Raw genomic sequence first — 24,421 nt, 5'->3', positions numbered from 1 at the left:
AGTTCAAATATTTATGTGGCTGTGAGGTAAAGGGTTTCTCAGTATGACAAAAACTGAGTTCATAATTCAAGTACATTTAGCGCATTGCTAAGCATGAAATGCAGTTTCACTACAATGGATGGAGTAAGAGCCAGGTGTAGTTCCAGACTGTCAATTGTTTGTAAATGATTTGTGAATTTTGTTTTGAGATCCCTTCTATCCTTCTATATGAGTGATTTTCTATAACTATTAACAACAACAGTGAGACTTAAGAGTCAAACTGTCTCTTTATTTCCAGAATTCCATGGAGTATATCAGCCAGATTGTGTGTTGATATATATCAGTTGCAAGATGTCAATGCCACCTGGTATATTAGGGAAAAGCACCAGAAAGGTCTTGGGTGATAAAAAGAAAATTGATTGTTTAAAAATTGTACACTGATTGAGTGTTATTACAATTTGCCATACTATAAAACATAGATAGAAGATATTTGCTCATTAAAATTATTTTCCCACTTAAAATCTGTGCATGATATGGCAAAGACGTTTTAGACATTGCAGTTGTATGAAAGCCTAGTGCACCCCACTGGTCTCGCTATCTGCTGCCTGCAAGGACCTCCCCCTGTCTTTCTTGTATTTCTCTATCTTCTCTCTCTGTTTGACCCTTACTTTCTCCTTCTTACAATCTTGTTCAGTATTAAATAAACTTGATACAGGGACTTAATCGCAGAATTTTTTGGGGGGCGGGGTGGTGTGGGGCAAAAACCAGCTAGAAACATTTCTACCAATACAGGTTGTTTTTTTAGTTTTTTATTATAGCTTATCATTAAGTAATTTGTTTTAAATGCTATATGGGCATTATGTGCAAAGCCCTGTTAAGATGACAGGAGAGTGTATAAGCTGATATGGGCAGTAATGAGTGGAAACAACAGGAGTTGAATCCCTCAATCACATTTAGATTGGAAACATATTTGACTCTAAAGGATGGAACATTGCCGGCCCTTGACGCTTTGAAGTCAGAAGTGAAGCCGAGCCTAGCTTCTTGATCAAACAAGCATTGTACATGGACATCAAAAAAGATACTCTCACTATGGGTACAGTCCCTCACACAGGGCCTCAGCACTCATGGTGGAGGATGCCCAGTAATGGGGAAGTCTCCGAACTCAGGGCCGAATCTCTGCAATGAGAATTCTCATTGCAGAGACTGCACCCTGAGTTCAGAGATTCCCACATGGCTCCGGGGCCTCTGCCACAGGTGCTAAGGTCCTTTGTGAAAGTCCAAAGTTGTGGGGGATTTTTGGAACTCAGGGCGAAATCTCTTCAATGAAAATACTCACATGACAGCAGGGCCTACGCCACGAGTTCTGAGGCCCTTTGAGAACCAGGCCCTCAGTGAATATCTTCTCCATGAAACATTTTCCAGATACAGGATCAAATCAGGTCACAGCTCAGTCCCATAGATAAATGGTGCTTACTGGTGCTTTAGTTGGTACTGCTCCTTTCAGGCTGAGAGAATCCCACATTAGCTACTGTTCAGTCATGGTCACTGGACAGTGGCTAGCTTGTTTTCACTATACAGCACTAGCCGCACTTGACTGAAACTGGTTGTGGAGAAAAGTATTAGCGTGTCTGCATCAGCATGGTAGCACCATGTGCACTTATGCCTAGATTTTGAGAACGTTGTCTCACTGCATAGGTGCACTGATGTTACATATGTGTCTGTTGCATACAACAGTGGTTCTTAACCTGTGGTTTGAGGACCCCTGGGGTTCTGTTACTGTTCAGACATTTAAAAAATATTAGCAGATTAAGAAAGTATACACAAATAAAGGATAACAATGTAAAACAAAACAAAAAATATTGTACTGTAAATATAAAGGAATTTGAAATTGTGAGCTTAAAATTAGTTGGTGTCCTTGGATGGATTGGCAGAGCAGCCAAAGTAGAGCAAACAGAATAACGAATAGTTGATGAGTGGCCTCAATTGAAGCTCAGACAGAAAAAGAAAGCCCACATTAGGAACTTAAGGACAAAGTGTTATGCTACAGTCTAGCATACAGCTTCAACTTTTAGAATTAAATTACAAATTAAGAAAAGCTTCATAATTCCCATTAAATAATACCAAATTGAATTTTCTATAATTGTTTGTGAATTAAATTAACTACTCCATAATTTGCAAATTAGTTTGATGCATCCTTATTTTTGTATTTTTGTGTATTGTTTTAAGGTTTAAATTGTAGCCTCTTCTTAGATCGTGGTCCCCAGCTTCCAGTAATGACTCCATAATAGGCCCGGATTCCAGTAATGATTTGTTGCGGTTCCCTGGATTCCAGTAATAATTCAGTGTGGGTCCCTGGAATACAATAATGACTCAATGGGGGTCCACAGATCTCAAAAGGTTAAGAACCTCTGGTATTTAATGTGACTGATACATCAACAACAAATATTATTGGCAATTTCAAATGAATCGGAATAAATCTGTATTAAATTTTGGATTTGCTTTACGCATCCAGCTGCATTTCAGAGCCACAGATTAAATGTCAGGACCTGAGGCTCAGATTATGCATTTCTCTTTCTATATTTTAACTTAGCAGCCCAATTAAACAACTTTAAGCAAGATTGAAGACTACACATCCCATGAGTCTTAAGAAAGAAATTATAACCCAGTCCACCAATAGCCATGCACCAACGACTATATTGACATCATCAAGGGAAATAACATGGGGGCATATGTATCAAATTCCTTTATTGCGATTCTCAAATAGCGATTTTTAGGGAATCGCTATTTGAGAATCGCAAAACGGGATGTAATAAAAAATTCGCAAATGTTTTGCGATTCCTTGGCATTCCTTAATTGCGATTAGCAAATTGCTAATCGCAATTAAGGAATACCTTCCCATTCATTCCTATGGTCTAGGAGGCCCATAGGAATGAATGGGAAGACATTCTCATTTTGCGATTATCAATTTGAGAATCGCAAAATGAGAATGCAATTTCAAGGGTGCCAGGGTGTCAAAAGGACACCCTGTTGCACCCCTGAAATATGTATGTGTGCACATGTGGCGCACATACATGCCCTAAGGGCATGTATGTGCGTCACATGGCACTTTGAAAAATGCAAAAAAGTGAATTTTTCAAAGAAATCGCAAATTACCACCAACTTCAAGTTGGTGGTAATTTGCGATTACTTACGGCCAATTCGCACTTTTTCTGTGCTTCATACATTGCATTTAAGGAATCACAATTTGAGATTCCTAAGTGCAATCGCAAAATAGAGAATCGCAAATTTTGCGATTCTCTAATTTGCGATGCCCTTTTGGGATGATACATCCCAAAAGGCCTTTTCCCATTCGCAAACGGGCCGATTCTGAGAATCGGCCCGTTTGCGGATGGGAAAAGGGCTTGATACATATGCCCCTTAATCTTTTTTTGCTGCTCAGCAGTCAGATAAGTGTTTTTCCTTAATTGTCTTTTCAGTTTGTTAGATATTGGCCTTGTATTCCATTACTGATAAATCGTCTCAATCATTCATAACAACTGTTATCCCTGCAGCACAACAGTTAATTGTAAAGTTTCCCCATCTCAGCACTACTGCTCTTACTATGCGCTGGAGCGGGGTAGTTCCAGATGTGGCCTGAGGGCCCACTACAGGGCTCTCATCCTGAACCTCGAGCAGAGCTCTGTGCAACATTCCTGATTGACTCAAGAGCCTTGGAGGATGTGTTTTACTGCCTAGGAGGGCATGCAGGATGTTTATTTCTTGGGCACATGGAGGCAGCGACTTCAGCATCCGTGCTGCTACATTGACACCCTACCGCCACTAGAGGATAAGTGTGCGGGGAGCCTGTGAGTCTCGCTCATATGCGATTCTGCATTTCAATGCAGTGAGCAGTTACAGCGGGCATGCTGGTCTCTCCTTATGAGGCTCTGGGTGCTTTTCTTGTGAAATCAGTGTTCACTAACTCCTGTTGTCAGCCCTTGAGTACACAGAGTTCACTGATAATTCTGGCATTCATCCCGGCCAGTTTTTCCTTCGAGGCAGATCTTTTTTCTAACAAACCTTTGCTAATCCCCCATTCAATCTATTTACAGATGTACCTGGCGCTGAGTATACAAGAATATGGAGCATTTCCAGGAGCAAATACTGGAAGTGGAGGAAGACCAGGCATTTTTACCCTCAATGAAGGGCTTGTGGATATCTTGGAAGTCTCTTTCGAAAGGGCCACATCCTCCACCATTGGACGCATTCAAAAGATTGTGCCTGGCCTTCTTGAAAAGACGAGTGGTGACCCAAGAATAGTCAGGGAGCTGAGAATCCTGGGAATACTCCCGACAATGACTCTTTCCTCCCTTCGGAATATGACGCTGGGGAAGATTCTGTCAATGCAGATTCTGGGGATGAACTAGGCCCCAGTAGACCATGGAGGCTGGAAAGCAGCCCTAAGCATTCCAAGTACGACCCTCCAGGTAACTCTGACACCACAGGGTTGGTTGACCCCCCGGTTATCTTCAAACATGATGATAACTTTCACCCCATTCCTCGTGCTGTACCCGAGCAGCAAAGGATGCTCAATGTGTGAGCAGCCACAGCAGAAAACCCCTTGATAAATAGGTTTGGGGAAGTCTTAGGGCAGAATGTCATAGGCCATCTCTGGCAGGGAAGGTAGCACTCACCCCAATATGGCAAAGGAAACCTGGGAAACTGGCAATCATCCCAACATCCTCTCAGGGTGGGCCCACTGCACTCTGCATTCTGTGGAAAACCAATTGTGCCCTTTCAGTGGAATGCAGGAAGTCACTTTTGGTCAAAATAGACAACCTCAGAAGCAAGCCAGGTGGCAGATGGAGGTTGGTACTGAGAACCTTTTATGAAGGAGCTCTCCAAATCTGTTACTACATTTTTCTGCCTGGACAAGGTGCAACAATCTATGCATAAGGTATTTGGTCAAAAGATTTTTGGCGGGACATTGAGAGGCAGGGGGCACTCACCCAGCTGGTCCTACAATGTAACTCCCCACAAACTACTGACCAAGAGAGGCATGCAGTGACAAGACAAGACTCCAGGAGCTTCAGGGGATTTTTACACTCCAGTGGTTCTGGGTGAGGGAGAGGCAGCAAGGGCGCCTTCAGAGGAGCTTCCAATGCTTCAGGAGGAGTAACGATAAGCAATACCCTTTCTTCCCCAGCAAGTTTGGGATGCAGGTTACGCTTCTTCCTCTCAAATTGGAGAGCCATAACTGTGATGCATAGGTGCTTTAAACGGTCCAGGGTTTTCAGATAGAATTCCTAGGGACTCCTCAGCAGAGGATCCGGCTGCTGACTTTGACCTTTTCTCCAGACGCCGATCACCTTCAAGAAGGCACTCAAGACCTGGCTCTTTGGTTAACGGACCTGTGACCCCCCCTCCCCCCCAGCACCTTGAGACCCTGACGAGTGAGTAGCACACTTAATAACCCCCTGATTGATTGATTGATTGAGATAGAGAGGTAAGTACTCTACTGGAGAAGGGAACTATAACATTCACCTCTCTACATCCTAAAGGCTTTCTAATCACCCTATTCCTGGTGGAGAAGAAGAATAAATGTTTTCGCCCAGTCATAAACCTGAGACAATTCAATAAATGAGTGTTCTATCAGCACTTCAAAATGGAGGGTATGTGTCTGCTCAGAGACATTCTTCAGCCAAACGACTGGCTAATAAGGCTATACCTCCAAGACGTCAGTCTTACAGTTCCCATCCCCCCCATCAGCTCTACCTTCAATTTGAAGGTAGAAGTTGAATCTATCAATTGACATGCCTTGCATTTGGTCTTTCTCTTGCCCCTTGGTGATTTACCAAGCTAATGCAACCGGCCATGGAATAGCTCAGAGCGAGAGGAATCAGGCTCATCGTCTATCTAGATGACATTCCCCTCATGCATCGGGATCCAACATGCCTGTGAGAACAGCCCCAGATGACAATCTCCCTTCTGCAGAACCTGGGATTCATGATAAATAAGGCTCCCTGTTTTCCGTTTTTACTGATTTTTACAGATAAATCCAGACAGGAAAATGTATTTTCTTGTCTGTATTTACTTTTAAATGTGGATAAAAACGGAATTTGGGTTGCTGTTTGAGTAATTTTAAATACTGTCTGCCAGGACTGCCACGTGAATAGCTATGTGGATTGATAGGAAAGGGGGGCTAAAAAAGAAAGGACTTTTAGGAAAGAGGTTTTAACAGCAGTAAATATGCACATGGTTGTTACTGAAATTTGCTTAATTTCTTATAAGTGCATTGATTTATCTTCTGTGGGTGTTTACAGCATTGAAACCTACTAGGCATTCATGCATGAGCGTATATTTACAGGTTAAATAAATGTTGCAATATCCTAATATCACCTTCATTTTTCCACAAGACCCAAATTAAATATGGATAAATACAGATACAGACGGAGCCCTAATCATAAATTACGGGAAGTCAGAGACCACCCCGTCTGTTCAGATGGTTTTTTGGGAGTTCTTCATCAACTACATTCACCAATCACTGAGACCACCTCAGAAGAGGATTGTCTTGATATGCAGGGAACTTCGGCAGATGATGGAGAAGGAAAATATTTCACTCTGTCACTTATTCAGGGTAATAGGCCTACTGTCAGCCTCCATCCAAACCATTTTTCCAGAGCCTCTGCTCTACATGGCTCTTCATAGACTAAAGCCAATTCATCTCAAGCATGTTCAGAACTATGTCGCAGATATTTTCCTCAAACAAGAAGCTCGTTTGGCGATCCACTGGTGGCTGGAGCACACTCAATCTTGAACAGCAGTGCCATATTCGGTTCCGCCTCAGACAGCACAATAGAACCGGATACAAGTTGTCTGGGGAGGAGGGCCCAATATGAGGATATAACCACCGGAGGTCCCTGGTCCCGGAGAGGAAGAAGCCTTGCATATCAACTGTCTGGAGCTTTTGGCAGGCTCCTTCCCAGTGTGGAATTTTGTATCATAGAAGGTGTCCTGCTCCATCCATCTCAAATGGACAATGTATCAACCGACTGGGAGGAACTCGCTCCAAGGTCCTAGTGAACCTAGCGAAGGACTTTTGGACATTCTGTCTATTCCACAAGATATCAGTGATGGTAGAATACCTCCAGAGAAACCTCAATTGAGCAGCGGATTAGCATTCCAGACACCTGCACTGTGCCTGGTGGCTAGACCCTCGCCTCTTACAGGGTCTGATAAACATATGGGGACCATGTCAGGTAGACCTCTTTGCCTTACGTCTGGCTCATCAACTCCCATGATTCTTCAGCAGGTGCCCGGATCCCCGGGCAGAAGTTATGGATGCATTCCTGCAAGACTGCAGCTGGATCACAGGAGACTCATTTTCACCCTTCTCGATGATCAGCAGGCTGACCACCCAGGACAGGTTTCTATGAGCGGAAATGTTGTCGGTGACACTTCTTTGGAGATCACAAGTCTGATATCCAGTTCTTCTGGAACTCACTGTGGATTCTCCAATCCTTAATTCCCGGACTCCACACCTGCTGACGGATGCTCACAGCAACTTACATCACTTGGCACAAGAGGGGACTCTCCAACTGATGGCATGGAAGACTACAGGACACGCTGGGTGGTCACAGGATTATCACAAACAGATGCTTGTTTCATCAGCAAAGCATGGGCAGATTTACCAATTAAGTGGTACAAATGTGCATGGAATAGATGGTCATGCTGGTGTGTGTGAAGGAGTTTTGATCTCATGGAGTCTGAAGTGGTACTGATAGTCAACTTCTTGTCAGAGCTAGCAGAGAACGGTCTGGTTTACAGGACCATCAATATTTGCTGCTTAGCTATTTTGGCAGGCCATTTCCCTTTTCAAGAACTATAAGCTGGAGAACACCCGCTGGTGTCTAGGGCACTGAGAGGGATCAGCCTTTCGAGACCTCTAGCCCCCAAATATTCTTTCCTTTGGGATTTTAGTTTTGTTCTGAAACTTTTGAAGTCCTGGCAGGACAATGAATTTCTCTCAAGGAAGCAATTTACAGGTAAAATGGTGATTTTATTATGTCTCATAACCTGTAAACATGTGTCAGATGTTAGAGCTCTAGACATTTCACTCAGACTTGTTACCCCCAGAAAGGGTATCCTTCACTCTGTTGAGAAGAACTAAATCTAACACTAGTGTGGTTCAATACCCAGATTTCTCCAAACATTCAAAGCTATATGTGGTGCACAGCTTAAAGCATATGAGACCATGAACAAGGAGTTTCGTCCTCCAGGAACATCACAACTTCTCATTGCCTTAACAAAGCCTTTTAAGGCGGTCTCCACTCCAACCATGCTGGGTGAAGTGGGTCATGCAAGAAGCTAGTATTGATACCTTCGTTTTTGTAGCTTATTCTACCAAGTGTCTAATGACTTCCAAAGCCTTTCTTTTTCAGCAGTCGCTTGGAGGATATCCTGAGTGTGGCTGATTGGTCTTCTGACTTCACTTTTAAGATGTTTAATTTTAAACCTATTGTAAATGTGATCTTGCTGGTGGTTAATCAGATTTAAACTTGCATAATCTCAGCTTCCAGCCCTGACATACAATGTAAAACTTCCTAGCTATTGTGAAAGAAAGTTTAAATTCTATTCAGGGCACGGAGGCGAGAATTATCCCTCCCAGTTATACTTTTGTATGCCATGGATCCTCCCTTCAGTGATAACTGACACTTTCTTAGTTTAAGTATTTTATATATGTTATCTTACAATGTGTTTCCAAACTGTTATTCTGGTGTGTTCAAGTACTAAAATGCTCTGGTGTACTCCTATGGTATGGTAAGGGTGATTTGCAACCTTGTTTATTTCTTTTAGGAGCAGAGTAGAAGCAAGAATTCTAGTTATGATGGATAATGTTACACTTTGCAGAAAGAAAGAGGGAGTGCTTGTTGTTTATAATGTCAATATAGTAGTTGGTGCATTGCTATTAGAGGACTGGACTATGATTTCTTTTTAAAGGCTCATGGAGTATGTAGTCTTTATTCTTGCTCATAGTTGTTTAATTGGACTGCTCAGTTAAAATAAAGGAGAAATGCATAATCCTCGCCTCTGTGTCATTAATAGAATTGAAACTTTCCTTCACAATAGCTGGGAAATTTTACATTCTGTGCATAAACATCAGGGGATGGAGTTGCCAAAAAAATAAGCGTTTTCCAGTTTCGTTTCCATAGGAAGCTTTTTCTCACAGTTACAGCAACTGAAAAAATGAAGGTAGCACTTTACTCATAAGGCATGCATTTTGGGGTTTGATGTAAATCCACTCAGTTGCGTATTTTAGAAATTAGCTGTACAAAAAGGCATGAGGTGAGCTTGAACTATTTAATCTTTTTGTATGTCTGAGCAGACGACAAACAACATGACACATGTTTGAATATTTAAAATAATGTTATTCATTGGTTAGGACCTTGTATTTTTCTTGTTACTCATTAAGTATGAGGAGAGGATGTTGTGTAGTGGCCAGAGCTGCCAACTCTGGTCTGGGGAACCTGGTTTGGGTCTCAGCATCAACTGAACATCCAGTGATTCTGGGCAAATCACTTAATCTCGCCGTGTCAATGGACAGTGCCTGGATACCCTCACGAGTGATAAGCTCTATTATATAAATCCACTAATTACAATTACACATGTGAGTCTTGTATAAGTGATCATTTTGATGCACAGGGGAAAACAACTTTACAGGAATGGCAAGATACGATGACATCTGTTGAAGTGCAGCATAGAGACCTGTCCCTACAGGGAAGGAAATTAGTTTATTTTTTTTTATTACATTTTTTGGCACAATTTCAGATGCCATTCTGAATAAACAAATTATGTGGTGCAGTTGCTGTTTCAATTGAAAAGGAGTTAAATGATTCTATTACTACCTTGGAACACTACTGTGTGAAATTGGCAGTCATTTAACGTGTTATGTTTGTGTTTGGTATCAGGCACATCTGCCATGGAAGGGCAAATTTAAATGGAGACAAACACTTTACATGTTCGAATAATGTAGGTGTTGTTTGATGAATCTGCTTGAAATTTGGCAGTCCATTAGAAAGCTAAATTCATTGATGAGATTCCATGATTTTTGCAGATCCATAGGGAAGTAGCAAAGTAAAAGGGCAGCTATGAAAAAAAGCTCCAATTTGCTGATAACGTTTGAATCACTTGATAGACCTGCGCAAAAGCAGTTTCCACAAGGCATACTGTAACCAGAGGATACCAGTCCCTTTGTTGAGAGGTTGAAGGCCAAGCAAAGCTGGTTTAGAGGGATGGCACTGGTTCCTGGGCCTGACCGTAGACAAGCCCTAAGGCTAGAGAATACAGTACTGATCAAAAAGACCATGCACAGCCGAGCCGGTGGGTTGGGGTCTGATGAGGACTTAACCTGAGGCCAAGCCCTCTTTGTGAGTGTGCTAAGCAAAGCTAAGGGCAATGCACAACTGGATTGGTGTCACAAGGGCTTGTGACCACAACCCGCTATGTATGCTCAAAATAAATAAACACTAAACATGAGGCATTGGGGCTAAAGCCGTCCCTGTGCCCAGAACAGCACATGGCCAAAAGCTGCATGCACCTGGCGAAGTTGTGCAGTTCATGGTAGTGGAGTATACCACATGTCTTGGCCTGCTCCACAAGCCCACTGCTCTCCCCCTCAGAGTGTGGCACCATGCCCGATTGTGAGGAGGCTAGAGTAGGTCCTGGTTACAAGCCGAAGAACATAAGAATTGGGTCCCCTGGCAGAGGGTTTGGTGCAGGAGCCTAGCCACAGGTGAGGCTCTGCTCCCCGAGTCCTCTGCATACAGTCAAAGAGCATGCACAGTAGACACAGCCAGGCTGCGTTTGTGGCAGGGTTTTGTGGACCTTGGCTCACAAAGACTTCCATGCATATTGCTGCAAAGGTGCTAGAACTTGCAGAGGTTCCATGATCCAAGACCATCTCTTAGGGTTAACTATTCTTCTTCTGCATTTACATATATTGTCCTATCTATGTTGGCAAAGTTCTGCCCTCAAAGACTATTGTACATTTATCCTCATTGCTGAATGATAAAGTCTACTGTGCAGTCGACTTCCCCTTCATGAGAAGAAGTACTCCCCATGTGACTCACTGGTCAGGACCCCAAGGACAAAGGGATGTTAAGGTATTTTGATGAGAAGGATTTAGGCAGCAAGGAGTTCCAGTCAGGTGAAGGCCAGGAGGTCAACCAAGAAGGGGAGGGACTTTTGCCCCTCTTTCTATGTCTGGTCATATATGCTCTGCAAGATATATAAAGATGTGCGAACGAGACCGAACAAGTAGCAAGAAGAGTTCAGAAGGCTAAGCATGATATACTAATACAGCAAATAGGTGTTTCCTTCATTAAGTGCTAAGTACTGCTTACCCAGTCTTTGCAAAGTTTGCCCAATATTTCATCATTTCTTTGCTAAGGTCCTTCTCCTCATCAGTAGCATTACCTAGGAGAGGGTATGATAAAAAACATAATTTTACACAAAGGTTTAAAACAAATATATTGCAAAATAATATTTACATTTACTTCGGTTTTGATATCAAGTACATGTTCATATGTTTAAAATGTCCAGCTTTGCAGTGTGAATACAAATGTGGGGCCTAGGCAAGCATCCATTTCAAGAATGAACACACCAACATGCTTTACTCATTACTATTTCAGCACAGGGAGCCAGCTCTGTTTTACTCAACTATTACATTAAGATTATGCCAGGCACTTCAAAGGTAAGCATGGTTTGGTCCTCTTATCCAAAGCAAGAGTAGAGTGTGATTTATCAGACAAGAAACACTTGGCCGGCGTATGTATATATATATATATATATATATATATATATTCACTGAAAAAACCATAGGTTTCACACACGTTATAGTTAGGAATTAGCATTTAAAAAACCTTGCAAATTCACTGAAAAAACCATAGGTTTCACACATGTTATAGTTAGCGGAAATTTTACTGATAAAAAACCAATGAAATTCCCCCGTTATAGTTAGTGCAGGCAACTATAACTCACGCGACCGCAATCCTCTGCTGATGCTAATACTGTATTTAGACACTTATTTGCCCATGTCTTCTTCCATACATTTTTAGCTATACATATATTACAAATATTTTTTTTCATAAAGACACATATGTCATCAGCAGAAGATTGCGGTCGCGTGAGTTATAGTTGCCTGCACTAACTATAACGGGGGAATTTCATTGGTTTTTTATCAGTAAAATTTCCGCTAACTATAACATGTGTGAAACCTATGGTTTTTTCAGTGAATTTGCAAGGTTTTTTAAATGCTAATTCCTAACTATAACGTGTGTGAAACCTATGGTTTTTTCAGTGAATTTGTACGGTTTTTTAAATGCTAAGTTACTTTACGCCATTCGTGGCGTGCGCGCCCACTTAACGCAGTTCGTTCCGTGCGCGCACGGTGCGCTTCGCGCACCGTGCGCGCACAGTGAGCACGCGGTGCGCTTCGCGCACCGCGCGCCCACTTTACGCAGTTAGTGCCGTGGGCACGCGGTGCTACGCACACCGCGTGCCCACGTTACGCACCGAGACTTTCAGGGTAGGAGCGGAGCGTAGCGCCCCACCTATTTTGAAAAATTCGCAAGGATTCGTCGACCGGCGCCAAAGTTATTCAAAATAGAATGTTGCGGATTTCCTATGGAAACGTGGTCCTAACTATAACTACCTACTGGCGACCGCCAGTAGGTAATATATATATATATATATATATATATATATATTACCTACTGGCGGTCACCAGTAGGTAGTTATAGTTAGGACCCTGTTTCCATAGGAAATCTGCAACATTCTATTTTGGATAACTTTGGCGCCGGTCGACAAATCCTCATGAATTTCTCAAAATAGGTGGGGCGCTACGCTCCGCTTCTACCCTGAAAGTCTCGGGGGGATTCGTCAAGCGGGGGCTGAGATAAAAGGGGGGTCCCAAAACGCGTTTTTCCCATGCATTTTTCCATAGGACCTTTAGACAGGGCTACAGCCCGAACGGCTGAACAGAATTACTAGAAATTTGGCAGAGAGGTAGTCCTCAGGTCAAGGAAGTGCCTTTTGTAGGTTTGGTGTAAATCTGTTCAGTAGATTCTGAGAAAATAGCCTTTAAATCAATATATATATCTGAGCCAGCTTACGGTACGCTTACCGTAAGCTTACCGTACGCGTACGGTGGCGTGCGCGAGCGCGATTCTGATTGGCTGTTACATCTAAGTAAACATTCGAATCGGTCGAAACCAGGAAGCGGCGGCCGCCATTTTCTCTCTCGCACTCTGAGGGGGGGGCTGTAAACAAAGGCAAAAAACATATAAAGGGGCTGTTTAGACAGCGCCCATGCACATAGCCATGTTAGTTGAGTCCTCAAAGATCCCCCAAGGCCAAAAACGGTAAATTTTTATTTTTTGAAAATTTCGCCGATTACGCTTACCGTACGCGTACGGTGCGCTTACGCTAAAATTTTTAATAAAAAAAAAAAAACACTCTCTGTGCATGGCATATTATTGTCATCACTTACAAATTAAATTTAACAGATTACCTATCACAAGGAAGCGCATAATATGTCCTCCATGTGCGCACGGTGCGTAACGTGGGTACGCGGTGCGCGTAGCGCACTGCGTGCCCACCTTGCGTGTACGGCACTAACTGCACCGCGTGCTTACTGTGCGCGCACGGTGCGCGAAGCGCACCGTGCGCGCACGGAACGAACTGCGTTAAGTGGGCGTGCACGCCACGAATGGCGTAAAGTAACTTAGCATTTAAAAAACCGTACAAATTCACTGAAAAAACCATAGGTTTCACACACGTTATAGTTAGGAATTAGCATTTAAAAAACCTTGCAAATTCACTGAAAAAACCATAGGTTTCACACATGTTATAGTTAGCGGAAATTTTACTGATAAAAAACCAATGAAATTCCCCCGTTATAGTTAGTGCAGGCAACTATAACTCACGCGACCGCAATCTTCTGCTGATAACATATGTGTCTTTATGAAAAAAAAATATTTGTAATATATGTATAGCTAAAAATGTATGGAAGAAGACATGGGCAAATAAGTGTCTAAATACAGTATTAGCATCAGCAGAGGATTGCGGTCGCGTGAGTTATAGTTGCCTGCACTAACTATAACGGGGGAATTTCATTGGTTTTTTATCAGTAAAATTTCCGCAAACTATAACATGTGTGAAACCTATGGTTTTTTCAGTGAATTTGCAAGTTTTTTTAAATGCTAATTCCTAACTATAACGTGTGTGAAACCTATGGTTTTTTCAGTGAATATATATATATATATATATATATATATTCCATACGCAAACCATACCGCAGTTGCAGCAAGTAGAAGCCCACCATTCGGAGAATTAAGTCAAATGTAGCTTTAATTTTCAAGGACAGCAGTCACAGAATGCAGCATTACGCGTTTCGAGCGTACAACGCTCTTAATCATATGCAGTCCAGAGGCTCAGCTGTTCCCACCTTAAGTATGCTGTGGTAGTGAACAGCGAGGGGGGACCACACACACCTTCGGTTTTAAAGTAACCTTCATCAATGTTAATGTTTTGTTTGAATACACGCACTTTGGCAATCAGAGTACATATAGTAGCTGAACTCCCATATTTATTGCATCGTGCAATTATTTCAACACAGAGTTCAAACTTTGCATCTCCATTGTCAGTGCTATCCGTAATCGGACTCCATTACCCATAATGCTTCATCTTGGTGTTCAAGTCACGGTGTGGCCTTCCCCTTAATTGCGACATTTAAGATGTTAAAGTCTTGGATAACTGAGGAAAAGTTGTTAAATATTTGTAATATATGTATAGCTAAAAATGTATGGAAGAAGACATGGGCAAATAAGTGTCTAAATACAGTATTAGCATCAGCAGAGGATTGCGGTCGCGTGAGTTATAGTTGCCTGCACTAACTATAACGGGGGAATTTCATTGGTTTTTTATCAGTAAAATTTCCGCTAACTATAACATGTGTGAAACCTATGGTTTTTTCAGTGAATTTGCAAGTTTTTTTAAATGCTAATTCCTAACTATAACGTGTGTGAAACCTATGGTTTTTTCAGTGAATATATATATATATATATATATATATATATATATATACATATATATATACATATATATATATATATATATATATATCTTTGTGTGGATATAATCCGAGAAATCTCAGTAAATAATCCAGCGGCACACCCAGGACAAAACAATAAGTTTATTATTGTTTCAAACGAACAGAACTACGCGTTTCGGCGAAGCCTTTGTCAAGTTAGTGATTTTCAAAAACAACTGATTGATAAATTAAAGACCTACGAAGACACCATAAAAGCTAAAAAACAGAGAAAATTCCTACGTGACAAAAAGGATTATGCTGATGGTCGTATCCTAACATACGCGAAACGTTTTGATTGGGCACAAAGGAACTTACAAACTATCCAACGGCAAAGGCAACAAGAACTGGTATCAACGGGCTCCAGCTCAGAATTAAGTTCGGATACAGAAGCTCAAAACATCCCTTTAGGAGCACGTCCCCTAACCTTCTTGCACGAATTTAGACTTTGGTCTTAAGTCTGTACAGTACGTGGCATCTGGCCTACAACCTGCATTCATAAGTATCTTGCTTTTCTCTTTCACTGATAGGTCCGTAACATCTTCTTCCATTTGATGTATATTCAGGATAAGATTAGCATCTTCAACATTCAGATTGAAATCTTCTTCACCTAAAGTACAGCCCATTTTCAATGTTTTCGATTTGGTATTTGTTTTGTAGATTTTCATTAGCTTAAGCTTGCGAATAAATAGGAACAGATCGATCCGCGTATCAACAAAATTTATGTCCGTTGTGGGGCAGAAAGACAGCCCTAATTGTAATAACGCAACTTCTTCCGCTGTGATATTTCTTGAAGACAGGTTAATTACTGATTTATTGGTCTGCTCATCTACGTTAGTGGGTAAGAATATTGATTTATTACTGGTATCAACGGGCTCCAGCTCAGAATTAAGTTCGGATACAGAAGCTCAAAACATCCCTTTAGGAGCACGTCCCCTAACCTTCTTGCACGAGTTTCAAATTCTGAAACAGAGGAAGGACCAGGAAGAAAGACCGCAAACCAAGAGAGGAAGGGGAAGAGGAAGAGGCGCAAAAAGAGGGAGAGGAGCAGGAACAAGAAAAGACTACGAGTAAAGAACAGACGTGGAGGTAGAAATAAATCAATATTCTTACCCACTAACGTAGATGAGCAGACCAATAAATCAGTAATTAACCTGTCTTCAAGAAATATCACAGCGGAAGAAGTTGCGTTATTACAATTAGGGCTGTCTTTCTGCCCCACAACGGACATAAATTTCGTTGATACGCGGATCGATCTGTTCCTATTTATTCGCAAGCTTAAGCTAATGAAAATCTACAAAACAAATACCAAATCGAAAACATTGAAAATGGGCTGTACTTTAGGTGAAGAAGATTTCAATCTGAATGTTGAAGATGCTAATCTTATCCTGAATATACATCAAATGGAAGAAGATGTTACGGACCTATCAGTGAAAGAGAAAAGCAAGATACTTATGAATGCAGGTTGTAGGCCAGATGCCACGTACTGTACAGACTTAAGACCAAAGTCTAAATTCAATCCTAATGTCCCACACGATAACATTGAAACTTTCAACCAAACGATGATTTGGGAAATTAACAAACTGAAGGAACAAGGGAAAAAGAGAAAAGGTGACAATTTAACAACAATTCAAAGGAAGGCCCTGAGAGCTCTCTCAAATGACACCAGTATAATAATTAAACTCTCGGATACTGGTGGCAACGTAGTCGTAATGGACATCGCCCAGTATAACCAGGAAGCGTTTAGACAATTAAACGACACCTCATGCTATGAGGAGATAAACTGGGGGATTTACAAAGCATCAATTACGGAATACCATCTACTATTGGAGGGCTGGCGGAGGGATGGGCTCCTATCTACGGATGAGTGGGCTTTTTTGAAAACTGAAAACCCATGTATTCCTTGCTTTTATCTATTACCAAAGGTCTACAAGCATCCTACTAGACCACCGGGAAGACCCATCGTTTCATCAAATGGAGGACTATTGGAGAACACCGCAATTTACCTAGATCTCTTTCTTGCACCGCATGTTACTAAACTAAGATCATACTGCAGAGACAGTACGGATTTTCTACGCAGAATACATGACATTACATGGGAAAGTAACTATCATATGATAGCACTTGATGTGTGTTCCCTATACACATCTATAGATCAACAAAAGGGTGTGGAGGCGTGTATGTATTTTTTGAAACAAAGACATATATCACTATGGGAACACACCCAAATGTTGGAAAAAATGATGCTTTTCTGTTTGGAGAAAAATATGTTTATTTTTGGTAAAACATTGTTTCGCCAAAAGACGGGTACAGCGATGGGAACATCTTTCGCGCCCAGCCTAGCGAATCTTTTCCTAGGGTGGTGGGAGGAGTGTATTGTATGGGTAGACGAAAATGAGCAGTATGTACAACACATCCCAATCTGGATCAGGTATATTGATGACCTGTTCCTGATTTGGGATGGTCCCCTGGATTTGGCTAAGGAATTCATAAATAAATTGGGGGACAATAATCTCAATTTGTCCTTTACACATTCCATCAGTAACTCACACTGTGAATTTCTGGATGTAGCTATCAATATAGAAAATAATCGAATAGTTACTACTCTTTTCCGTAAAGAAACCTCAGGGAACACCCTACTTCATGCAAACAGCAACCACCCTACACCACTCCGTAACAGCATTCCCTTTGGAGAGTTCCTTCGGGCTCGAAGGAATTGTAACACTGAAAGTGGTTTTGCGAAAGAAAAACACACTATGGAAAAGAGATTCGAACAAAGAGGCTATTTGCCCAAAGTGATCTCAACAGCTGTAAAAAAAGTTGAGAATATCTCACGCAATGAGGCACTGTTCTCTTCACGAAAGAAAGGGGAGAAAGAGAAAGGGACAGTCATCCCCAGGCTAATTACCACCTACAATAGCAGGTCGAACACTCTAAGATATCTCATGAAGAAACACTGGGGATTACTTGAATCGGACCCCATCATTGGTACTGAGATAGGTCCTCCGCCATTAATAACATATAAAAAATCCAAATCACTTAAAGACCAACTTGTGCACAGCTATCAGAACACTCCTGAGAACATCACATGGCTAGGAAGTGCCAGGGGTTTCAAGAAATGCGGCTCGTGCAAAGCATGTGAGCACAGCAAAAACCGTGACAGTTACATCGCAGGAAAAAAGAGAAAAATGATCAATAAATGTATAACCTGCCCCAGTGACTATACCATCTATGTCCTGGAATGCCCCTGCGGTTTGAACTATGTGGGCAGCACGAAATTACGGCTTAAGACCCGCATTCTACAACACATGAGAGCTGTGACCAATATTGACCTCAATTACCCCGTAGCGAGGCATTACCAAGAGAAACATCAGAGTAATGCCAAATTGGTCAAGTTCTATGGCATTGACAGGATCTTACCCCTCCAAAGAGGGGGAGATCGTGAGAAACTTCTAAGAATTACTGAGTCAAAGTACATCATTGAACTCAACACTAAGATTCCCAATGGGATGAACTATGGTGAAGAACTGGCCACCCATATAGGGAATTAGACTTTTCCTCCAATGTGTTCTCCTCATATTCATATAACATTTTTACACCTTTTCCTTTAATACCGGAGTCAAGGGCACAGTATAAGAATGACCTGAGATGATATTAGGTTGATATATTATTGTTTATCTCTAGCTAGGTTTAGCAGAATGATAGGTTGCCCCAACCCTCCGGTGACATTTAGTTTTATCGCACTTAATTTATTTTTCTATCTCCACTGGGTGTAGGTATTGAAATAGATTTTATTTCTCACGATTCTTACCACGAACAGTTGATGGCCCTGCCCCGTAATATCCCCTTTTCTTCCTTTTTTGGCAAGTAGTAGAAGAAATTATCGATGTAGTAAATTATCCATTTATTCCATGGGTTATTTAAATATATCATTTCGATTATGAGATAATGCCGACATGCTGTTGAGGCTATGGACAATTATATGAAACTGTCTCTGGAATAGAGTTGTGGTACATTACCCGTAATTTACAATTATATGAAATTGTCTCTTGAATAGAGTTGGGGTACATTACCCGTAATTTATTTTAGCACTATAGTACCAGGTGATCACCCCAGGACTTCCCGTTTTATGTTTAATTAAGTATAAGGATAACAATTAATAAGTTGCGTCACATCCAGGAGATATTGCACCGTAACATGGATAACCTGTACTGTGACCTGTCCTGACCTAATCCAAATGTATATGATTTATGATGAACGTCTATATAGTGCATCAGTAATTGTCACTATGTGAATACGTCATTGTGTGTACTCTGGGTACCTTTACCAGGTGCATGTATGAATTTGTGTTATCAGTGAGACATCGTATCAATATGTCAATTGACAGTATTATAATTTTACATTGTCGGATGAATTTGAAAATAATTGTATGAATATCATTATAATCATTAGTATGCTTTAGACATTATCATGGATTGTTTCAAATCACGAAAACATACACAAATGAAAAGTTTGACCGCGATACTAATTCCTCACTATCTATCATTTAGTGCACTCTGGGTACCTTTACCAGGTGAATACATATTAATTTGTGTTATCAGTGGGACATTATATGAATATGTCAATTGACAATTTTCCGTTGTTTGATGGACTTGTAAATAATTGTATGAATATTATCATAATCATTAGTATGCTTTATCATGGATTGTTTAAAATCACGAAAACGTACACAAATGAAATGTTTGACCGCGATAGTATTTCTTCACTATCCATCAACCTTGACCTGTATTTCTAGGGGAATTTGGGCACGGGTCACTAACTTGACAAAGGCTTCGCCGAAACGCGGAGTTCTGTTCGTTTGAAACAATAATAAACTTATTGTTTTGTCCTGGGTGTGCCGCTGGATTATTTACTGAGATTTCTCGGATTATATCCACACAAAGATACAAAAAACGGAGTTGCGACTGAGGCTGGCACCGGCGTCGATAGGAAGGAGAGCGGAGGTTCGCAACAATCTTTTCGTAAACATATATATATATATATATATATATATATATATATATATATAAATATATATATATATATAATCTACTGGCGGTTGCCAGTAGATAGTTATAGATAGGACCTATTTTCCATAGGAAATCCGCAATATTCTATTGGGAATATCTTTGGCGCCGATTGACGAATCTTCGTGAAATTTTCCAAACTTTTGGCCAGCTCCGCCCCGCTCCTACCCTAAAAGTTTTGCAGTGATCCGTGAAGCGGTGGCCGAGAAAAAAGGGGGGTCACATAACGCATTTTCCCCATGCAATATCCCATAGGATCTGTTGTCGCAGCTACAGCCCGAACCGCTGAACGGAATGACACCAAATTTGGCAAAGAGGTAGTCCTCAATTCGGACTCGTGCCTTTTGCATATTTGGTGTGAATCTGTTCAGTAGTTCCTGAGAAAATTAGGGTGAAAAAGTTAGTGATATCTATGGCCGCGGAGGATCCGCGGACCGTACCCGCACCGTAAGCGCACCCTCCCCGAACGGAGCGCGCACCCTCCCGATCGCGCGCTGAATGCTAATTGGCTGTCGAGCGTCTCTCTACATTCGAAACCAGGAACTGTTGGCTGCCATTTTCTGCCTCGGTAGAAGCGAGGCTGAAGATGGAAGGGAATAAGCGTGTAAAAGATATAAAGGGGGCAGAGTGCAAATACTCTGACCCTCTAGAGGTGCTTAGGGGGTCCCAGAAGGACAGTCTGTGGCCCCCCTTTTTAAAAAAAAAAAAGCGGCGAAATGCGCGCACGGTGCGCGCATCCTATCGCGTTGGATGCACGGATTCTCTCGCGGTGGGTGCGCGGATCCACGGCAACGTTTTTTGAAAAACAACAAGAAATCATTGGTTGTATAACAACTTTCTACACTGAAAGGTAGGGTGTATATTTTTGTTTTTTAAATGTATGATTGTTATTGGTTAACAAAAACAGATTGTAAGGAACATTATATATGATAAGCTGATATGTTGAAAAGTCAAGCGCACTTCCTGCCTTGTGTAGGAACATTGTGTGCTGAACTTGTGACCTGTGAGCTCAGTGCAGTGTTCCATGAGCTGTTTCTATGGTAACAGGCAGAAGGCAGATTGGGGGAAGGGTCGAAATGTTTTTCAGCTGGAAAGGGTTGAAATGTTTAACCAATAGAAATGTGTGTTTGCTTTTGAGTTTATTTGCGAAGGATTGTGATTTGATGTTTACATGTATATGTGTGGAAAATGAAAGGGAAACTTTTTCATTCTTTGCTTTGGCTGAGAGGTGCACAGTGCAGAGATTCTGTAAAAGAAAATATGGTGAGTGATTGATATACTCCTTAATCTACAAAAGAACTTGAAAGATGAGTTATTTAATTGTGAGGGGATGTATGTAGACTATTTTGATTTTAATCAGACTAATGTATTTTTCCTGCTAAAGTGTAGGGAGTACTTTTTTTCTCTACAATGTGTGTGCATGTAGAAACCATTCTATGATACGCATTTGTCTTTTTCATGTGTTTGTAGACAGATAACTGTGCAGTTTTTATATTTTGGTAGAATTAGAAACCAGTCATTGTTTATGAATTTGTGAAATGAGTTATGTTATGTTTCTATACTAAAATGTAGTACTACTTCTAGATGAAGAAATGTGTTTTGATATAGTGCAAGGGATGGTGTTGTTTGTCTAGAATCACACAGTGAGTCTGTGTGCATTTGGGAACCACTGTGAGAGAAGCATTTGGTAACATTGTGTATTTGCTGACAGATAACTGTTTTAAAACCAGTCAGGTTGTCAAGTTTTAGTAGCATTAGAAGACAGTTATGGCGTATGCTTTCATTAAATGAGTCAGGCATTGACAGTAAATTGCAGTCGTGAAATATGTAGATTGTGTGCAGTTCCCTTACCACTTGCACTGTAGTGAATGAGTTTTGGTAAACTCATAGGGATAGTGGTGCTTGTCTAGAATCACACTGTGGGTTAGTGTGTATTTGGGATCACTGTGAGAGAAGCATTTGGTAACATCATGTATTTGCTGACAGATAACTGTTTTAAAATCTGTCATGTTGTGATGTTTTAGTAGCATTAGAATCCAGTCTTTGCTTATATGTTGATTAAATGAGTCATGCTTTGACACTGATGTGCTGTACTTAAATATGTAGATTGTGTGCAGTCCCCTTACCCCTTCCACAGTAGTGAATGAGTTTTGGTAAAGTCCTAGGATAGGGATGATTGTCTAAAATCACACTGTTTGTCTGTGTGCATTTGGGTAAGGATTGTGAGAGAAGCATTTGGTAACATCGTGTATTTACTGACAGATAACTGTTTTAAAACCGGTCATGTTGTCAAGTTTTAGTAGCATTAGAAGCCAGTCTTTGCTTATGCGTTGATTAAATTAGTCAGGCATTGACATTAAAGTGTAGTCGTGAAATATGAAGATTGTGTGCAGTTCCTTTACCACTTCCAAAGTAGTGAATGATTTTTGGTAAACTCCTAGGTATAGTGGTTGTTGTCTAGAATTACACTGTGAGTCTGTGTGCATTTGAGAACCACTGTGAGAGAAGCATTTGGTAACATCGTGTATTTGCTGACAGATAACTAATTTAAAACCTCTCATTTTGTCAAGTTTTAGTAGCATTAGAAGCTAGTCTTTGCTTATGCATTGATAAAATGAGTCGGGGTTTGACACTAAGGTGCAGTACCATGTACTATTCTGTTCACTGTGGCAGAACTGAAAATTTAAAAGTTTTACCTAAGCACTGTCCTAGAAGTAGTCTGATTATTTAGTCAGTTTCTAAGTACCAAATAGACTGCTTCAAATGTCTATGCAGTATGCATGTAGTGTTCTAACATACTATAGACTTGTCTTTTACACCTTCAATTCCCTAGTCAGTATCCATACACTTCCAGGAAACATCCTGTCACTTCCTTTGCAGTCCTCTAGAGACCCATTCAACAGTATGTACTAATCCATTCACTGTGCCAAAACCCAAACACTTATAAATTCACCAAGACACTCTCTTTCCAGTACTCTTATAATTCAGTCACTGCCTAAGTATTCATGCACTGAGCCAGGTCTTAGCACATGGACTTTGTTGGACTTGGCCCTTCTGGCAGGTTCACCCCTGAACTTTTTGCTTTTTATTGGTGACGTGGTGTGGTGATTTTTGGTTTCTGCGCACTTTCCCTGTGTCCCAGGGTAAAGTGCGTGCGCGCTCTGAGTGCATGTGGTGAGATAGGCCTGCCCTCCCATAGGAATGCATGGGGAATGTATGTGTCCCTAGTAGTTCCTGATGCGTGGGGTGTGCAGGCCCGAGTTTGGTATGTACGGACTCGTGGGATTGAATGCTGCGCGATGATGTGTGCGGCGTGCATGTACCTAGTGTGGAAGTGCCACTTCTAGAAGTGGGCACTTCTGTGTGCAGTGTGTCTGGCGTGTGATTGGCTGGAGCTGGCTGGTGAGCCTGGCTCCAGGAGTCTGGTTGGGTCTGCCCCAGTGGTGAGTGTGAGATTAGCATGCTGGTGGCTGGGGAGGAGTACACCTGGGTCCTGAATAGGGCAGGGTTTTCCCCACACAATGCTGGCTGCACCCCCTGTGGTGCGACTGACGACCCTAGCCCTGCCAGTGAATAGAGTGAGGGGCTGAGCACATCAAGGGTGCTCCCCAACCAGCTGCGACTGGTTTTCCCCCTCACCCTGAACCCAGAACAAAGGGATTTGGTGTATAAAAAGGGTCTGTGTCCCCTTACAAAATGTTCTTGTTCTGCACTTGAATCTACCAGGGGCGTGCTGCTGCTGGGGCCCAGGGGAAGGCTTGCCTCCCTGGGCCCTGCCCAGCCCCTGGATGCCCTGGATACTGGAGGACTTTTTCTTTGCTGGGAGCTTTGCTGCTCCATTTCTTTATGGACATCTGGGACCGTTTTCTCCCCTGTAACTTGGCCAAAGACTTCATGCAGCCTTTTCTGCACACTAGAAGCGCTTTAACTTAATTCCCCCGGAGAGAGGAGCTGGGGCTGTGCAGCGTCGCGCTGCTGAGAGCAGGAGAGAGGGAATCCCCAGCTTAGGGATTCTCCCCATGTTGCGTGCTTTCGCGGGTGCCCACCCCGCTTATTTGGTCGTTAATAGCGGGAGCCTACTCCGCTTTATGTTGTTAAATATATGCAGGTGCCCACCCTGCGTCTTCGTCTCATGTTCTACATACTACGGGTGCCCACCCCGCTTACTGGCATCCCACACGGGTGCCCACCCCGCTGCTGCAGTTATTGTCACGCTCGAGGGAGCCTACCCCTCATTCGAAGCGAGGAA

General features: G+C 41.8%; 1 protein-coding gene across 1 annotated transcript in view; it reads right to left on the bottom strand.

Moving 5' to 3' along the window:
- Positions 1-24,421, bottom strand: part of LOC146776045 (fatty acyl-CoA hydrolase precursor, medium chain-like) — a 449,703-nt gene that overhangs the window by 50,706 nt on the left and 374,576 nt on the right. The window contains exon 13 of the mRNA XM_085639114.1: positions 11,361-11,433. Within this exon, the coding sequence (XP_085495240.1) occupies positions 11,361-11,433 (73 nt within the window). The remainder of the gene's footprint in view (positions 1-11,360; positions 11,434-24,421) is intronic.

This window comes from Triturus cristatus, chromosome 12 (genome assembly GCF_964204655.1).
Source record: "Triturus cristatus chromosome 12, aTriCri1.1, whole genome shotgun sequence".
Taxonomy (NCBI): Eukaryota; Metazoa; Chordata; class Amphibia; order Caudata; family Salamandridae; genus Triturus; species Triturus cristatus.
The sequence above is the reverse complement of the archived record's forward strand: the minus strand, read 5'-3'. Positions and strand labels throughout refer to the sequence as shown.